Raw genomic sequence first — 15,799 nt, 5'->3', positions numbered from 1 at the left:
AGGTGTACAGCGTATTTTATAGCTGATAGTTGGGATTACAGAAATGTCGAATCGTAAAGATTAATAAAGCAGAAGTATTAGTATTCCATAAGAAATATTCTTATACGTAATGTTTATATACATGTAAATTCCCTAGAGAGTTCAAGTATGATAGGGACATTCTTTGTTTCACGGACAGCCATTTTGAGAGACGCTCATTTTCCCAAACGGACGGATAGCCATTTTAGAGAGACGCTCATTTCCTAAACGGATGGACAGAGAGCAACAGCAGAGATAAACAAGACCATAGTAGAAAGAATAATTGTTTAAAATATTGAAGATTGATGAAGAAAGATCGGTAGCTCAGGCCGTTGAAAATCGATTCTCGATTTTCAGATAGACATTGCACAAAACTTGTTATTTATTTAATTATTACTGTTATTAATTGTTGTTAATTATTAATTGTTATTTACTCCTGTATTTTATTTAAACATTTTCATAATAAACTCGATTTTCAGAATCGATCCTCTGAATTACCACGTGATAACGGTCTTACATACATATGTATGTAATTTAAAAATGAAAAAATTTTATCATATTTGTTCATATCTTTTGTATCATCTTTTATTTTCCAGAACTATATTGGATAGTGTCAATGATTTTTGTATTGATGCTATGCGTAATACTTCTTTTGTATACTCATATGTAGATCTCGGCCATTTGATTTTAGCTTACAAATTTAAAATAAAAAATAATAGACGATATATATTATTTATGGTACGATCTGATGTTTACTTCAGATAACCGGATAAAGACAGAAAATATTCTCAATTTTTCTACTTCTACGTTACAAAAATAATAAGGTCCATAATAAATAAGCGAAAAGGAGTTTCGAGGAGAGCGCATTGAATCAAAACGTATTAACAAACCGTTCCGCGAGTTCTATACATTCAGTCAAAGTAAGTTCAGCTGTCGAAGTAATTTTATAATAATAAATGGTTCTCAAACTAAAATGTTCATGATTAATGATCAGCGAATGGTTAAAAGTAATACATTGTACTAGATAAATTGCACCACGGTATAGGAAAATTATGAAATGGTTTCTGACTACGGAAGTCATTTACCTATAGTCACTGTTCCTATTCAATGTCCAACAGTCAATCAACTTTCCAGTTGCAAAAGTGATGTTCTAAGTGACTGCTTCCCAAGAAAAGATCAAGCTACAGTTATCGAGGCCAAATATGGATTTTAAATCAAAGACTATGCGTTTGCAATTGACAAAATTACAAATCCAAGAAATATACGTTTTATTTGAAGAATTTCTAGCGGTGGAATTTGTGTTTTTTTTTTTTGCTACTGGAGAACTAGCCAAATAAATTACCAACAACTACAATGCAATATAAATAAATGGTAGCAATCTTCAAGCTTGATTTCGTTACACAGATACAAGAGAATCATACTGTTCAATGTCTATTCAACGATTTCACATGCATTGCTAGAAAACATCAGTGGCGTTCTTAAGAGCAGCCGTGATTGAGGAAGATTTTCAACACATAAGCAGTAATTAGATTTTACATATATCTAGAAGTAATCAAAATAGAATACGAAAATACCACTTACTGGATTTATCCAATCTCCAAAGCACTTAAATATTTTTCATGCGAAAAAATGTGGCATTTAGCAAAAGACTGTACGGACACGCAGAGCGATAATATCAACTTATTAAGTATTGCATTAGAATAAATTACAAACCATAACCACTCTAAATGTACAAAATCAATAACATATAGACCGCAACGCTCAATCAAACCAAACTACAGAAAATACAGCTAATGAAGTCCCCGAAACTGATATTAGTTGAAATAAATCAAAATCCATCAAACGAACAAAATTTGATAAGGCTGAAGGCTCCAATAGCCTCTCTGGCATCGACATCAACAGTACAAACATGAATCAGGATACATTGAGCAAATTAAAAACATAAAAACAATCGAACAATCTAAGAAGAAAGCAACTAGAAAAAATCCAGAAAGGAGTATGTTGCTGTAGTGAGTATTGTATGCAGTGTAGCAGTACTATATGTTGTTTATTATTTATAGCGCCACTTTTATTACAAAATGTCATACACATTTGGAGAACTTTAGGATATGCACTTTTGTTACGGTGCAACAGACGGCAATAGTACAAAAGCGCAACGGGGATTATACGGCGAAGAATATCCTAATAGAACTATACTGTGTAAAGATATTTCGCAAAATAATCCGACGATTGCGGCATACAGGTACATTGAAACCTGCGAAATCTGGCGGTCGAATTCAACACGACGATCCGAATCTGGGAGATAGAATACTGCATCGTATTCAAGAAAATCTCAGGTTAAGTATAAGCATTATTGCTGTTGAAGAAGGTATCAGCAACAACACCGCATGGTCTTTATTGAAGGGGGAAAATTCACACCTGCATAGTTTTCAGAAAGTTTAGAAGTTAAAAATAGAAGATTTTCTTAGAAGAAAAGAATTTCGCAAATGGATGAGTCGGAAAATCCAACGCAACTTCAATTTCTTCGCCAGGATATTATTCATCGATGTGGAAACATTTTATAAATGTGTAATAACAAATATATCTAATGAACATTTCTGGGAACGTGAAAATCCACACCCATTAAGAGATGATTTATGTAGAATAGTGCACCACCATATTTTATCAACGCAGTGTATGAGCACTTGACTAGCTGTTTTAGAAATAGATGGATCAGTCGAAGAGAAGCTATACATTGGCCTGTTCGGTTGCCAGATTTAAATCCTCTTGACTTTTACTTCTGAAAATATGCGAAGAAAAACGATTTTTGGAGAAATGCACCTCCATTCAATAAAGGTAGAAATATATTTGATAAAAGTCGAGCACTTTTTTTAGTAGGAAAAAACAGGTTCTCCTCACCAAACTTAATTGGATACACTAAACAAATATAATCTTATAACTAAAAGTAAGCCAGATAAGTGCAAACACTGTAACTATGTTCTGTGCGTAGATCTTAATTGTAATAACGTTTCCCAATACAAAATTAAATTAGCTCTTTCAAATGAGATTTAGACATATCTAAATCATAAAAAACATTACGAAAATCTTCTTTATTTTCTCAAAGATATTAATTTATATTGTAAATTATAATATCGTAAGCTACAACTTAAGCCGCGCTCAACTTAAAATAATATAAATACATAATTATTTTTCATGTAGATTTATCTTTGATACTCAATTAGTAATATATTATAATAGTAGTAATTAGTAATAAATTAGTAATATATTATAATATATTAGTAATATGTAGCAAAACTCCATTTATTTAAACCTTACTTATTGGAATGGAAATTTAGTTAGTGAACAATTTATTAAATGTTCAAGATTCCTCTGCATCGAATCTACTTTTCTGAACGTGAATTCATATTATATGAATTTCACCTATAGAAACTATTTGTTCTGAATGTTTATTCTGAATCTGTTTATGAATCCAAATAACTGGAATTTTAGCGTAAACTTTCATATAAACGATCTAATTTTAAATTCGATGCACCTCGTCTTCTCTACTACAAGACTAACGTTTTCAAATTTGATTTTCTCAACGAAAACTAAAGATCACGCAGGACAGTGATAATTTTTTAGCTCTTTTGCTAATTTTTTAACTTTCATTTCACAGATGGCGGATAAGAATTTAGATTATTGCTTTTCAGAATTTCAGAATTTGCTTCGTTTTAATTTGTATTCTGTACTGTACGTGCGAAAATTACAGATGTTATTTATGACGTAAAACATAGAATCTACAAATTAAAATTAAACATCCTATAATTAAGTAATATGACTGAATATAGATGTCTGCATAAAATTGAAAAGCGAACAACCTTTTAAGCCTTGAAAAAACAAATCATAGATCTACAAAGTTTTGTAAAAAGAATCAAATGCATATTATGCAACATTATGTGCAATATTATAAGACTAGGATAAAGTCTTTTATAAGTATATAAACATTTCATCATAAAGTCATACAAAAGAACCATTTTAATGGTATGCAATTAATTAATAGCGTATTAAATAGCACTCTTTTATAAAAAAAAAATTGAATATGTGCCTTATCATGTTTATCTCTTGTATCTTCAATTATTTTATGACATCTCTTGCTTCTTTCCTTTACTTTTTACTTTGTAATACATACCACAAACGCTTTGTAACCTTCCTTTCCTTCAAATTGTTTATACAAATAAGTCAAGCCGTTGAAAAATGCACGCCATGGAATGTAGTTGGTTTCCTTGCTTAAATACTGTGTTGCACTTAAAACAGTAGGGTAATCAACATATCCTGCTCTGCCAAGATTTAACAAATCATCGATGAGAGCTGCACGATTAATTTCGTGTATTATATTAAATCGATCACTTTTCAAAAATTTAATTATGTCTTTCCAATTATCAAGTGCATAGTTTACCCGATAATACCCTGGAAACAATTTATTTTATATTTTTATTAAGTGAAAATAAAATATGTGTTAGTAGATAAGGAATGCGTGTCTATGTAAATAGATATAAATAAAGAAATGAAATTTAAAATGGTGATTTGTTTTATCTATTATAATATTTTTTAATATTTTTTATTTTATATTATACTATGTTGCATACTGAGTAACGAGTACTTACTCTACCTTAGATATTTTTTATATTTTTGCAATTCACATACATTCTAGCGATCTTTTTTTAAATAAATGTATAAAGATCCGCAGTTCACAATCTACATAATCTACATAGCGTAATATTTAAGTAATGTATAATGGTGTAAAACTAAAATAGTATAATACTTATACTATTTTATTACTATATTATATTATATTATATTATATTTTATACACGAGATAAGTATTCAATTTTGTTACTTGTAATGGTTTAGATTTTTAGTATGATTTTCAGCATTTTTTACATTATTAGATTCTTTATACTCTAAGCTTTCAAACGAGATAATAATTATTTCACAATTCATTTTAATAATTCTCTAAAAATTTTTCATAGTTGTTTTATTCTTCTGTAAGTTGTGTAATACTTATAAATGAAGATTCTGAGTCATACTTTATGAAATAAAACTTTCTCTATGTAACAAGGTTTTAAAATTGCTTATTATTAAGCATAAATTTTGTTCAGAGTAAGTTCCAAAACAATCCTTTAAAAATTGTTCTCAAAATAGGATATTTGTACAGCTATTTACCTGATTGTTGAACGTTTAGCAAGTAGAAATCACTTCTTGGTAATATAATGCTTCCTTCAACACTCTTGAACCAGTATTTTGGTTTTGTGTCTTGAAAGTCTGAATCGTTAAGATTCGTCCAACTGATAGGAATATACCAAATACGATCAGTTGACGATTCTTCTGGATTCAAGAAGAATCTCTGTTGTCTCAGCGTTAAACGATTATTATCTATGTTAGCATGAACTACAGGATAACCAGGCTGAGTAGTCCAGCTGTTCACAATGTCGGAAATTGAATCTTTTATTTTCTGATCTTCGACTTCTTCGCTGATTGCATCAATAAGGTCTTCTGGCGTAGCTACATCATATTGTCTAAAAGAATAATTATATTATCAAAATCCTGCTTTATAGAAACTTTCGATAATGTTAATGTCCTTTTTTTATTGAAACTGAAACATAATTACACCTGTACTTGCTTATTTTTATTATATTATTTCAATTATATTTTCATTTAATTCATGATTAGCAATCATGTAGATTCCCAAACCGGAAATTATGAAGCTTTGGCTATATACATGTAGAGTATACATGTATATATGTGATTGATTGTAGTCATTGATTTTCCTTTCTTGAGAACAATTATCAGTCCATTCATATCTACATATGTAATTGAATTACGGGTAATTTTAGGATTTAATTGAGACACTTGGCGTCAAAGGAACGCAAGTGATATTTTCGACATATTTCAGCAAAGGGAAAAATTTATTAACTCGATCATTAACAAGTATCGCTTAGTACAAATATTAGTGTTAAGGTTTTTTGCACCTCTGGTGTCAAATACAAAAAATCGATTTGCTCGAATCTCCCTCAAGTTAGACTAATAACGGTTTAAGAGATTCAGTTACATGTGAGAAAGTAACGTCTTTGAAACTACTATACCACTTTATCTTTTATTTATTGTTAGTCCAAATCTTACCGTTTCTTTAAGTAATTCGCAAGAGCTCCATAAAATGGACGACGACCCAATACTTTTTCTATCATTCTTATCACGCTAGCAGCTTTTGCGTAAGATATCGAATCGAATATTCCCCTAATTTGTGTTGGACTCCAGACATCATGGGTCATAGCATGAGTGGATATTGAACTATCTGTTTCAAAAGCTGAATGAAGCTGTTCCACGACAAACTGAGCCTCCAAAGACCATTTATTAGGTTTCACCTAATAAATTTGACTATTAATCAATAATGTTGTATCACTTTTATGACAAAAATAAAAGTATGGAATGCAGTATAAGTTAGATAACAAAAAAGAATTTGTTAAAGAAACATTTATATGTTTGGTTTTTGGGAAATGTATAACATACGCATATTGAAGACGGGACATTTGTGCAGTTTAAATATTGAGAATTAAGAAAATTTGATTAATGTTATCTAATAAAAGAGATATATCTTGTATTTAATTCCGAATCATTCCTTTAATTGTGTGATTTGTCAAAAGTGCCATTGTAGAAGTATCAAATTTGACAAATTAAAAAGAAGTTTTAAAAAATGTCAAAATTAAATTTTAAAAGCTTACTATTACGACGAATATTTTAAGAGAACTTTTTGATATTGTACGAATTCATAGAAGTACATTTGGAATTATAATTGGAACATTGATATAATTAGTAATTATACCAGTATACTGCAATTCATATTTTTAAAGCAATGAAGTAATGATCTTTTGAAACTTAAATAGCCTAACTAATTAAATTATACAAAAAGATAAAAAGAACTGAGTAGAGTTAAATATTAAAATATATGTGAAAAGTTTAAGTATAATATCACATATAATTTAGAACAAATTTTTATCCAATTTCAAGACTTTTTTTCCTCAGAAGAATATTAGGAAAATATTAGAAAAACTTTCCTTATAACATGAAACACATTTACAATATTTAGAACAATTTTCAAATAATGACTAAAATTTGTTTCAATGTTTTATGAAATACTTTGTTTGTCAGATGTAGAAATAGAAAGAAACTTCTAGAAACTTAATAAAAAGAAAGTATTAGATTGTTGTATAATAAACGTCGCTTCAAGATAAATAACAGAAAAAAATATAGTTTACTTTAATATGAAAATTTCTGAATCGATATATTTTATATTATTTAAAAATAGTTGAAACAAACAAATAGTTGACCTCGTCAAAAATTGTGCATCAACTTAGTATACATATATTCCAAGAACTAAAAGTGTAGCATAAACATCAATTATTGTCGAAAGTTTACAACATAATTCCTACATATAAGTATACTTACATGTTCAGTTCCAAAATACTGGAAATACCTTGCAAAGCCTTCATTCAACCATATATATTTCCACCATTTTGGACTGACAAGGTTTCCAAACCACTGATGAGCGATTTCGTGTGATATCACGTTTACTATACTCTGTTTTGATGCTGTGGTCGACAAATCATGATCATATAGTATGTTTCTTTCTTTATATGTCAATAGACCCCAATTTTCCATTGCACCTGACACAAAATCGGGTAATGCAACCATGTCGAGTTTGGGCAACTGGTATGAGATATTCACTGCGGTCTCGTAAAAATTAACGAGAGGGGTCATAACAGATAGAGCATATTTTCCATCTTCGATTGCATTTCGTCTTGCCCATACTCCACGAATTTCCCCGGTGTCTTTCACAGAAACAAAGTCAGAAATTATCAGAGCCACTAAGTACGTCGACATTTTGGGAGTTTCTTTAAAAATAATTGTCTTCGTTGTGTTCCTGAAAATGTTTGATCAAGTGACTCATTTTATCGTTGACGATTATGAACTAATCAACCATTAACTCATTGATTTTTCACTTTGCACTTTTATCTCGAGTTTCGATAATATTTGACGATATTGATTATATTAATATTTTTATGTACCTATTTGATATTGTAAAATTAATAATATTCTATCAGGTAGCTCACAAATCGGTCGCTATTATCTGAGTTACTTTTTATTGTTAGTTTAATAAATATATATTTCTCGAGCAAAAATCCATTAGTATTAATCGAAGGATTTGCTGATGTAAAAAGTAACTTTCAAAAGCATCATCTTTTCATAAAAAGATAGATGTTATTTTATATCTTTCAAATAGCACCATGTACCTTTCTTAACATACTTTTATGTAATTTGTATGATATATGATATGGTAAATATCAAATATGGTAAATATGATAGTCGTAGACGGTAATACAAAAACAAATTATAAATTATTAATTATAGCATCAGACGACTGAAATAATATTCAGGCTGTCTCATTTGAAGCTTTGTACGCAATTATTTCCCAAACTATTACAAACTATAGCTCATTTAAAAAGATGTTTCAAATGAAACTTACTCTGTTTCGGAAAGGTGGTCACAAATCTTCTCTAGGTGGACATGCTTCCGAGATTTCAAAGTGACGATTTTGGGAGAACGCGAAGAATTTGGGAGAATTAGTTCTATCGCTTTCGAGAGAGTAGATTTATCATTTAGGGATAGAATAAATAATTATATTGATGTCCAACATCATTCTTTTGAATACAGAAGATAAAAGACAATTTCTGGACATTCAACGAAGGCGTTAAACAACAATAAATGACTTTGAATGATTTTGGAACATAAACATATATTATAGGTCGATAAATTCTTCACGAAACCGACTATACCTCTATCTAAAAAAACATGCACTGCCGTATAAAAAAATAAAGGTCACCTTGAAATATCGGAAGCACATCCACCTAGAGGAGATTTGTGATCACCATAGGATACTCCCCTCTCTAAAGAGGACAAGTTTCATTTGAAACTTCTTTCTAAATGAGTTATAACTTCAAATGGGACATTCTGTTGTTACCACATAACTGAATTCATTTTGTAGTATAGTATAAAAATATAACAAGAGACATGTACATGTATATAGTGCTATTTACAAAATACCTTTTTTTTGGTTCCGTTTTTTCATGAAGAAATGGCACTTTTAACTACTTTATTTACATCAGTAAATTCTTTGTTTGATACTAATCATCTTCTGTTGTAAAATTTTTTTATTAAATTGTCGGCACAATGTTAAATATATCGTGGCAACCGTTTCGTGGATCAACCTCACATATTGTAATCGTTGTAATTGTTGCAAACAACATTATAATATCAAATATATATTTAATATCTTGGCCCTAAATTTATGATACGACTGAAATCAAAGAGATTCGACGGTTGAGAGTAGAATCAAGGTCATATAAAAATCTTTGCATTGGAAGTTTCTTTTCGAAGAAACGCAAATTTGAAAATTTATCGATTACACATGTACCGAGCTAATTTTCAACTAAACATGTTCAAACTTCATTTCCTTCAAAACGAGGCCTTAAACGAACGAATTTTATTTTACATTTTCAATTCAAATTGGTAAGAGGAATACTTGGGATTTTATGACAGAATTTTAAACATATTCGCTCCTCAAGCGATTAAGTGATAGCAGATGAATTATCTATGAAATTTACAGTGATTGCAATTTTATTAAGCATCATCTCTAATATAGTATATTTATCAAGATTTAGAAGATCAGTACCGTAACATTTATATCACATATTATTTCTTGGAAAGTAAATAGATTAAAATTAAAGTATGGTATATTTATAGTTTATGTGAAACAATTGAAAAGCATAAACGAATATTATATGAGTTCATATAAAATAAAATATTTCTATCTTTTTAGTATTAAAGAAAAAAGTGTTACATACTGATGTTGATACGTATATTCCACCGGCATATTGCTAATGGCGGTGTAGTTCTGTGGTAACAGAACATTCATTGTGAAGTTTGCCTTCATTGCTGGTTCATCGAAACAAGGGAACATCTTTCGAGCTCCAACTGGTTCCATGTGCGTGGCGGCTAACCATCTGTTAAATAAACAAAATTGTTTTCATTACACAAAACTCTAACAAAATCGGGGATATTACTAAAGATCTTACATATATCCACTGACTTAAAGCCAACAACCTTACACAAAATATTGTAATTTCGACGTGTGCTAAGAAGTATGAAATAATTTATATTTTATTTGTATTTGTAACAACGGTTGGTATCACTTGTTTTCATCATCACTTATTAAACAGCATATTAAATATATTGCAAGCTTTTCGATGGCGACGCAGAACGCCTTAAAATGGTTCTAGTATAACAATACTTGAGCGCCATAGTAGAAAAGTTCAACTCGTTTATATTTATATTATTCAAGCTTTAACTCGTTTGTATTCATATTATTCAAATTTCAACAAGTTCATATTTAATTGCATTAAATTATACTGCATTATAACGCAATGTTACAAAGAACATGTTTTAATAGCGGTCAAATTGAAAACCGCCCCTTGTAATATACGTGCGGATACAAATTACGCTTGATGTATTAATAGTGTACAAGTTAGTGGAATTATATATACAGCAAGTTCGCCAATAGTTCAAAATACAATCGTTACAATGACGGAGTTGCATTTTTAATTTTGCGCCGCCTTCAAGAAGGTTGTAATATGTTTAACATGTCGTTGAGTAATTAAATGAGTAATCTTAATCATTGCTGCATATGTGCCTAAATAAAATACAAGTAAAGTATAAATTATTTCATAATTTTTAGCGCATGTCCAACTTGGTAACATTCTTTTCGAAAAAATTGTTATTTCATATTTCTTAATGAAGCGATCAATACTACAAAACAACCGTAAAACGATTTCCATTGTCATTAATAAGATGGTAATTTATTTCTATCTATTTATTATTTATTTCAATTCTTAATTCTTATTGATGAATAAAAAACTGTTCAGCTCCGTATGCGAATAAGGAATAAAGCCACTGTACTCCGTCACCGATATACTTTGAACAATGATAGAAAAGGATATTTCTATAATTCAATAGTGCGTTACATATTATTTCGTAATAATAATTGACTTATGCCCAAAAACGAATCCGCAGAATAATAGTTCCTGCGACGAAAACACGAATCGAAGCCTATATTGAAAAACGCAATTTGAAATGCTTGCCCAGATTGCTTCTTTGGGCTCATCTTGATATTAGTCCAACAATTGTAGAGTCATCACTGAATATACGTAGATGAAATTCGTTAACACCAAATTCTTTGCAATAACAGTAGTTCACAATGAACAAATTGGAGAAATTTTGTAAACGGGCTGATTACCCCTAGACGATGTGGAAGGTTTCATTTCGATAGCGCAATTCAATCCTGAGTGATCAATGAATATATATAAAAATTGGATTTTTACAAAAAGATAGTTTGACAAATGCAAAAAAGAATGTTGTCGCTGAATCAGCGGAAAAATGTTAAGAAACGTTGGTATGATCGCTAGTTTCTACAAGCTAATTTGTTACGACTTCTAACGACGCTCTTTTGTCTTAGGAGTCGACCACGTGTTAATTATCTAAGTGTATCCGGTGTGGTCAGACGTTTTGTACGAGGTGGTGAAGTATAAAAAGTAAAATTGAATCTGTGTGAATATATTAAATATCAAGCCAAAACCTATATTTAATAACAAAAAACATGCCCTACGAGATGTAAAAAGACACATCCCCATTGGTCATGTAATTTCGAAGAAATAAGCATACATAAAAAGCAAATAAACGTCGAATTGAGATACCTTCCTTTTTTACAAAGTTGGCATAAAAATATATTTCAAGTAAAACTCTTTAATCTAAGATTGAGCACTGATATTATATTAGGTGACTAGTAGAGGCTGTTGAAAGAAATCTCAACTAGTATAAATAAAACAACACTTAGGTTGGACGAAGATTGATCCTACGTAAATAGCTGAGTTGAATGACTTCGAGTATGCAAAAATTACGTCTGTTCAATGTTAGGAGTAGCTTTAATATATATTTTTAATGTACTATAATAATATTATAAAACATAAGTATCTGCAGTATTTGATAAAGACACTTAATTGTTTGTTTAAATAGGACTATATTCCAATACTTTTTGTAAATAGAATAGAGGTGTGTTCCTTGTTTTATTTCATTATAATCTTCACAATATAAAAAAAATATCAATTTTTCGATCAAATTGCACCAAGTGTCTAAATATTTATCGATAGCAGTATGAATAAATTCTTTACCTTGTTTGACCATCTTCATCAATGTACGAACTTCTATAAAATCCACGCATGTCTTTCTCATTTAAATGTCCCCTATATTCTATCGTAGTAACTAATTTTTGTCCAACTTGTAATTCTTTTCCTAGCTCGATAATTAGGAAATCATACTTTTCGTAAACATCAGTTTTTACAATAACAACATTCTCACTGTCTACGACCACGGATATCTTTTCATGGATTAAGCCTGCTGAATGTAAAGTGATATTTTTCGTTTTGTTGATAACGGTTGCTTTAATCTTCACTGATCCTTTGAATGTAAAATTGTCGAGTTCGCTTAAATCAGTGGTTATCCAGATGGAATAAGAGTTAGGAGTAATGCTCGTGGGTAGACGATAATAATCCGTATCTTGGCGGTGCTTGTCATTGAAATCAATTACCCATGACATAATTGGTTTAGTGTACTTCTTCAACCACGACAATTCGTATTTTGCTAGTTCTAACGAATTGTTCAACGAATCTAAGATATTCTCGAATTCAACTTGGTGTTGCTTGATCAAATTTTCAAATTTATCCACTAATTTTTGAGTGGAGAAACGTTTCGAGGCTGATGACAAGATACTTGAAATTGCCTCTGCTCCGTTATAACTGAAACAGGTGTTTTATTATATTAATATTAATATTTATTGGACTGCTAAAAAATTCATGGTGAAATTTAAGAAAAATTATTTTAAAAAGTACTTGTTTGGAGAATTCGCAGCGCAATTTAAGATAAATTTAAAGATAACATATTAATTTGAAAAATTCATAGGAAAATGAAGAAAGACTTAAAGGTAGTAGAATTAGAATTTTTTGTTTTTAAAAAACTTTGTGTTTAAAAAGGTTAATAAAATTCTAATACTGTTACTTAAATTTTATATTGCTAAAGAACATTTTGTTCGTTTTGATAATTGATTAATTCAAATGGTTTTGCAGTACTCCTCATTATTTTATTTCTTGACATTAAAAAAAAATGTGGAAAGGGTAAATGATAAATTTGATAAAGTTGAACAACTGTTGAAGTTGAACATTTTAGCTGGGGATGAGATCCAATATTTTTAGGCTATTGTCCAATTATAGTGTAATGATGTCTTATTAAGAAACGCCTTTTCTACTAATTAGTCTTAAATTTGTCTCACTAATTGCTACATTTATTTTAGTATCCTAGAAATATTTCTCCCAAGTTAGCATATTTTAGCAACTCTGGAAACGCTACGACTTTTCCAAAGAAGTAAAATGTAGAATTAAATTATATTATATCAATATTTACTATAACAACAAGTAAGTAGCACTAATAGAAGATATGAAACGATACATCTTTTTGTTAAGCTTGAAACATACAATTTGATCATTTCACTGGAATGCTTCGCGACGAAATTTAACACAAACTCTGCGCCAAAAGCACTGGAACCGTGAACTGCGGAGAATACGGCGGAATTGTCTTGCATTCGAATTCTACTTTCTTCGAAATTCTTTAGCGCATATGACAGGTATCTGTAAAAGTAATATAACAAAATCGTAAAGCCTGAACGATACATCTCTATGTGTAATAAACAAACCACGAATGTTTATGCATTTCTGATATTTAACAATGTCAAAATGCTATATATGCGGATTATATATATATATATAATATATAATATATAATATATATAATATATATATAATATATAATATATACTATATATATTATACATGTATATATTTTTGTATGGGCATACATATACATGTATAATATCATTGTATGTAAGTGAATGTACATATGTATAATATCCGAACTAAAGCATACGTTGCAATATTTAGGGAATAAAACAAGTTTCTATTTAGGTTCTTATTTAATATCACTTATTTAATGATATCCATAATATCAATTTGCATAAACATCGGCTATCTAATAATAAAAGCAAGAATAGGATTCTGACTTCTCTAATAGAACAGCATCCTCGGTACAACCGAGTGCCTCTAGTATAACCACTTGCTCAGTTGCGGAGTTTGAATTATTATATTTATTCCATAAAAATTCCCAGTCTTCTTTCGTTCCATATTTCACGCCCGTGCAATATGCGACAGGTCGCTGGTTGGGTTTAATCCTGAAAGGCATAGTAATACGCGAAGTTGATTATTAATTTACCACCACAATCATATACATTTTTGTTATTTCTACCGCCGCAAGTAAAATATTGTTATCTCGAGTTAGTTGGTAATTCTATTTCTTAATTAATAATTTAGTATAACTATTCTGTTTAAGAATATGTATGACTGTTAATATGTTTTAGAATTGAAATACTACGTTGGAGGTTTTACAATTTTCTATTAAATTGCAACAATAAGATAAGAATTCAGATTCAGATATGAGTGATCTACAGTTAAAAATGAGTGTATTAAGCTGTATTTATCTTAGTATTATTATAGAAACAATTATATATATTATTATTATACATTGATTTATTTATACATTTAATTATTGATTATTAAAAATAAGTGTCTGAGTGCAAGTTGATGTATTGATGATCCATTTAGTTACAAAAAAAAAAACGAAGAAAGAAGAGTATACAAAACAATTTGAAAGTACAAAACCGATATATTTTTCTCGTAATAATATAATTTTACATTTTATATCAATAATTCCGTGTATATAACACAAATTCATATAATATGACATTTTTTAAGAACTTAATGACTGTGTTATACGAAAATGTCTATTTTGAGATCGCTTATTAAATTTGTTCCAGGCTTAAATGATATCGACAAACTTTTTAATTTCCTTACGTTATGTTATATTTTGTCCATCGTTGGAACATTCTAGTGAATGTCTGCACGCAGGTTTTGTGACCATAGTTGCAAGCCCACTTGTTCAATTCACCTCTCAATAATACTGTTAATCTATCGTCACTTGGACGGTCCACATACCCAATATCTTTGTATACATCTTTGATGAGGTCGAGAACAAATTCCTATAAGAATTACCGATTAATTGCGAGGATCATTGGAAAATCGGCATGAGTTACGCAGGACGTCTGAATATTTCCATTACGATTAAAAATTTTTTCAATCTAATTGTAAATAGAACTTTATTTCACCTATTAGGTTGTTCGAAAAGTTCCTGTTGTTTCTGACGAATTTTATTTTATATTTTTCTAAAATGGGAGGGAATTATTTATTATGAATATCTATCATATAACAAAACATAAAATTTGAACAAATAGGAACTATCTGTAGTTGAATTATATAAATAAATACAGCAATCTAGGAGAGACATCTAGAAATTACAACACAAATTGTTGAAATAAAAAGTGATGGTTAAATGGGATGTTCTGCCACTTCTATCCCATTTATTATATCCACCAAATAAAACATGGTTTGCATGTTATTTATTTCGATTTTTACAAAATTGTATAATGCCACAAAACTGCCATTAAAAACTTATAAAAACTACTTAGATTGATTCA

At 29.6% G+C, this 15,799-nt stretch overlaps 1 protein-coding gene across 3 annotated transcripts in view; it reads right to left on the bottom strand.

Moving 5' to 3' along the window:
- The window catches only part of LOC122569859 (putative aminopeptidase-2), a 67,876-nt gene that overhangs the window by 34,837 nt on the left and 17,240 nt on the right, over nucleotides 1–15,799 (bottom strand). For all 3 annotated transcript variants that reach the window (XM_043731512.1, XM_043731513.1, XM_043731514.1), the window contains exons 9-17: nucleotides 15,120–15,304; nucleotides 14,273–14,440; nucleotides 13,692–13,844; nucleotides 12,336–12,959; nucleotides 9,957–10,115; nucleotides 7,501–7,975; nucleotides 6,178–6,419; nucleotides 5,221–5,573; nucleotides 4,187–4,464 (exon numbers count right to left, since the gene is read on the bottom strand). In XM_043731512.1, coding sequence (XP_043587447.1) covers nucleotides 4,187–4,464; nucleotides 5,221–5,573; nucleotides 6,178–6,419; nucleotides 7,501–7,975; nucleotides 9,957–10,115; nucleotides 12,336–12,959; nucleotides 13,692–13,844; nucleotides 14,273–14,440; nucleotides 15,120–15,304 — 2,637 coding nt within the window. The remainder of the gene's footprint in view (nucleotides 1–4,186; nucleotides 4,465–5,220; nucleotides 5,574–6,177; nucleotides 6,420–7,500; nucleotides 7,976–9,956; nucleotides 10,116–12,335; nucleotides 12,960–13,691; nucleotides 13,845–14,272; nucleotides 14,441–15,119; nucleotides 15,305–15,799) is intronic.

This window comes from Bombus pyrosoma, linkage group LG7, assembly GCF_014825855.1.
Source record: "Bombus pyrosoma isolate SC7728 linkage group LG7, ASM1482585v1, whole genome shotgun sequence".
NCBI lineage: Eukaryota > Metazoa > Arthropoda > Insecta > Hymenoptera > Apidae > Bombus > Bombus pyrosoma.
The sequence above is the reverse complement of the archived record's forward strand: the minus strand, read 5'-3'. Positions and strand labels throughout refer to the sequence as shown.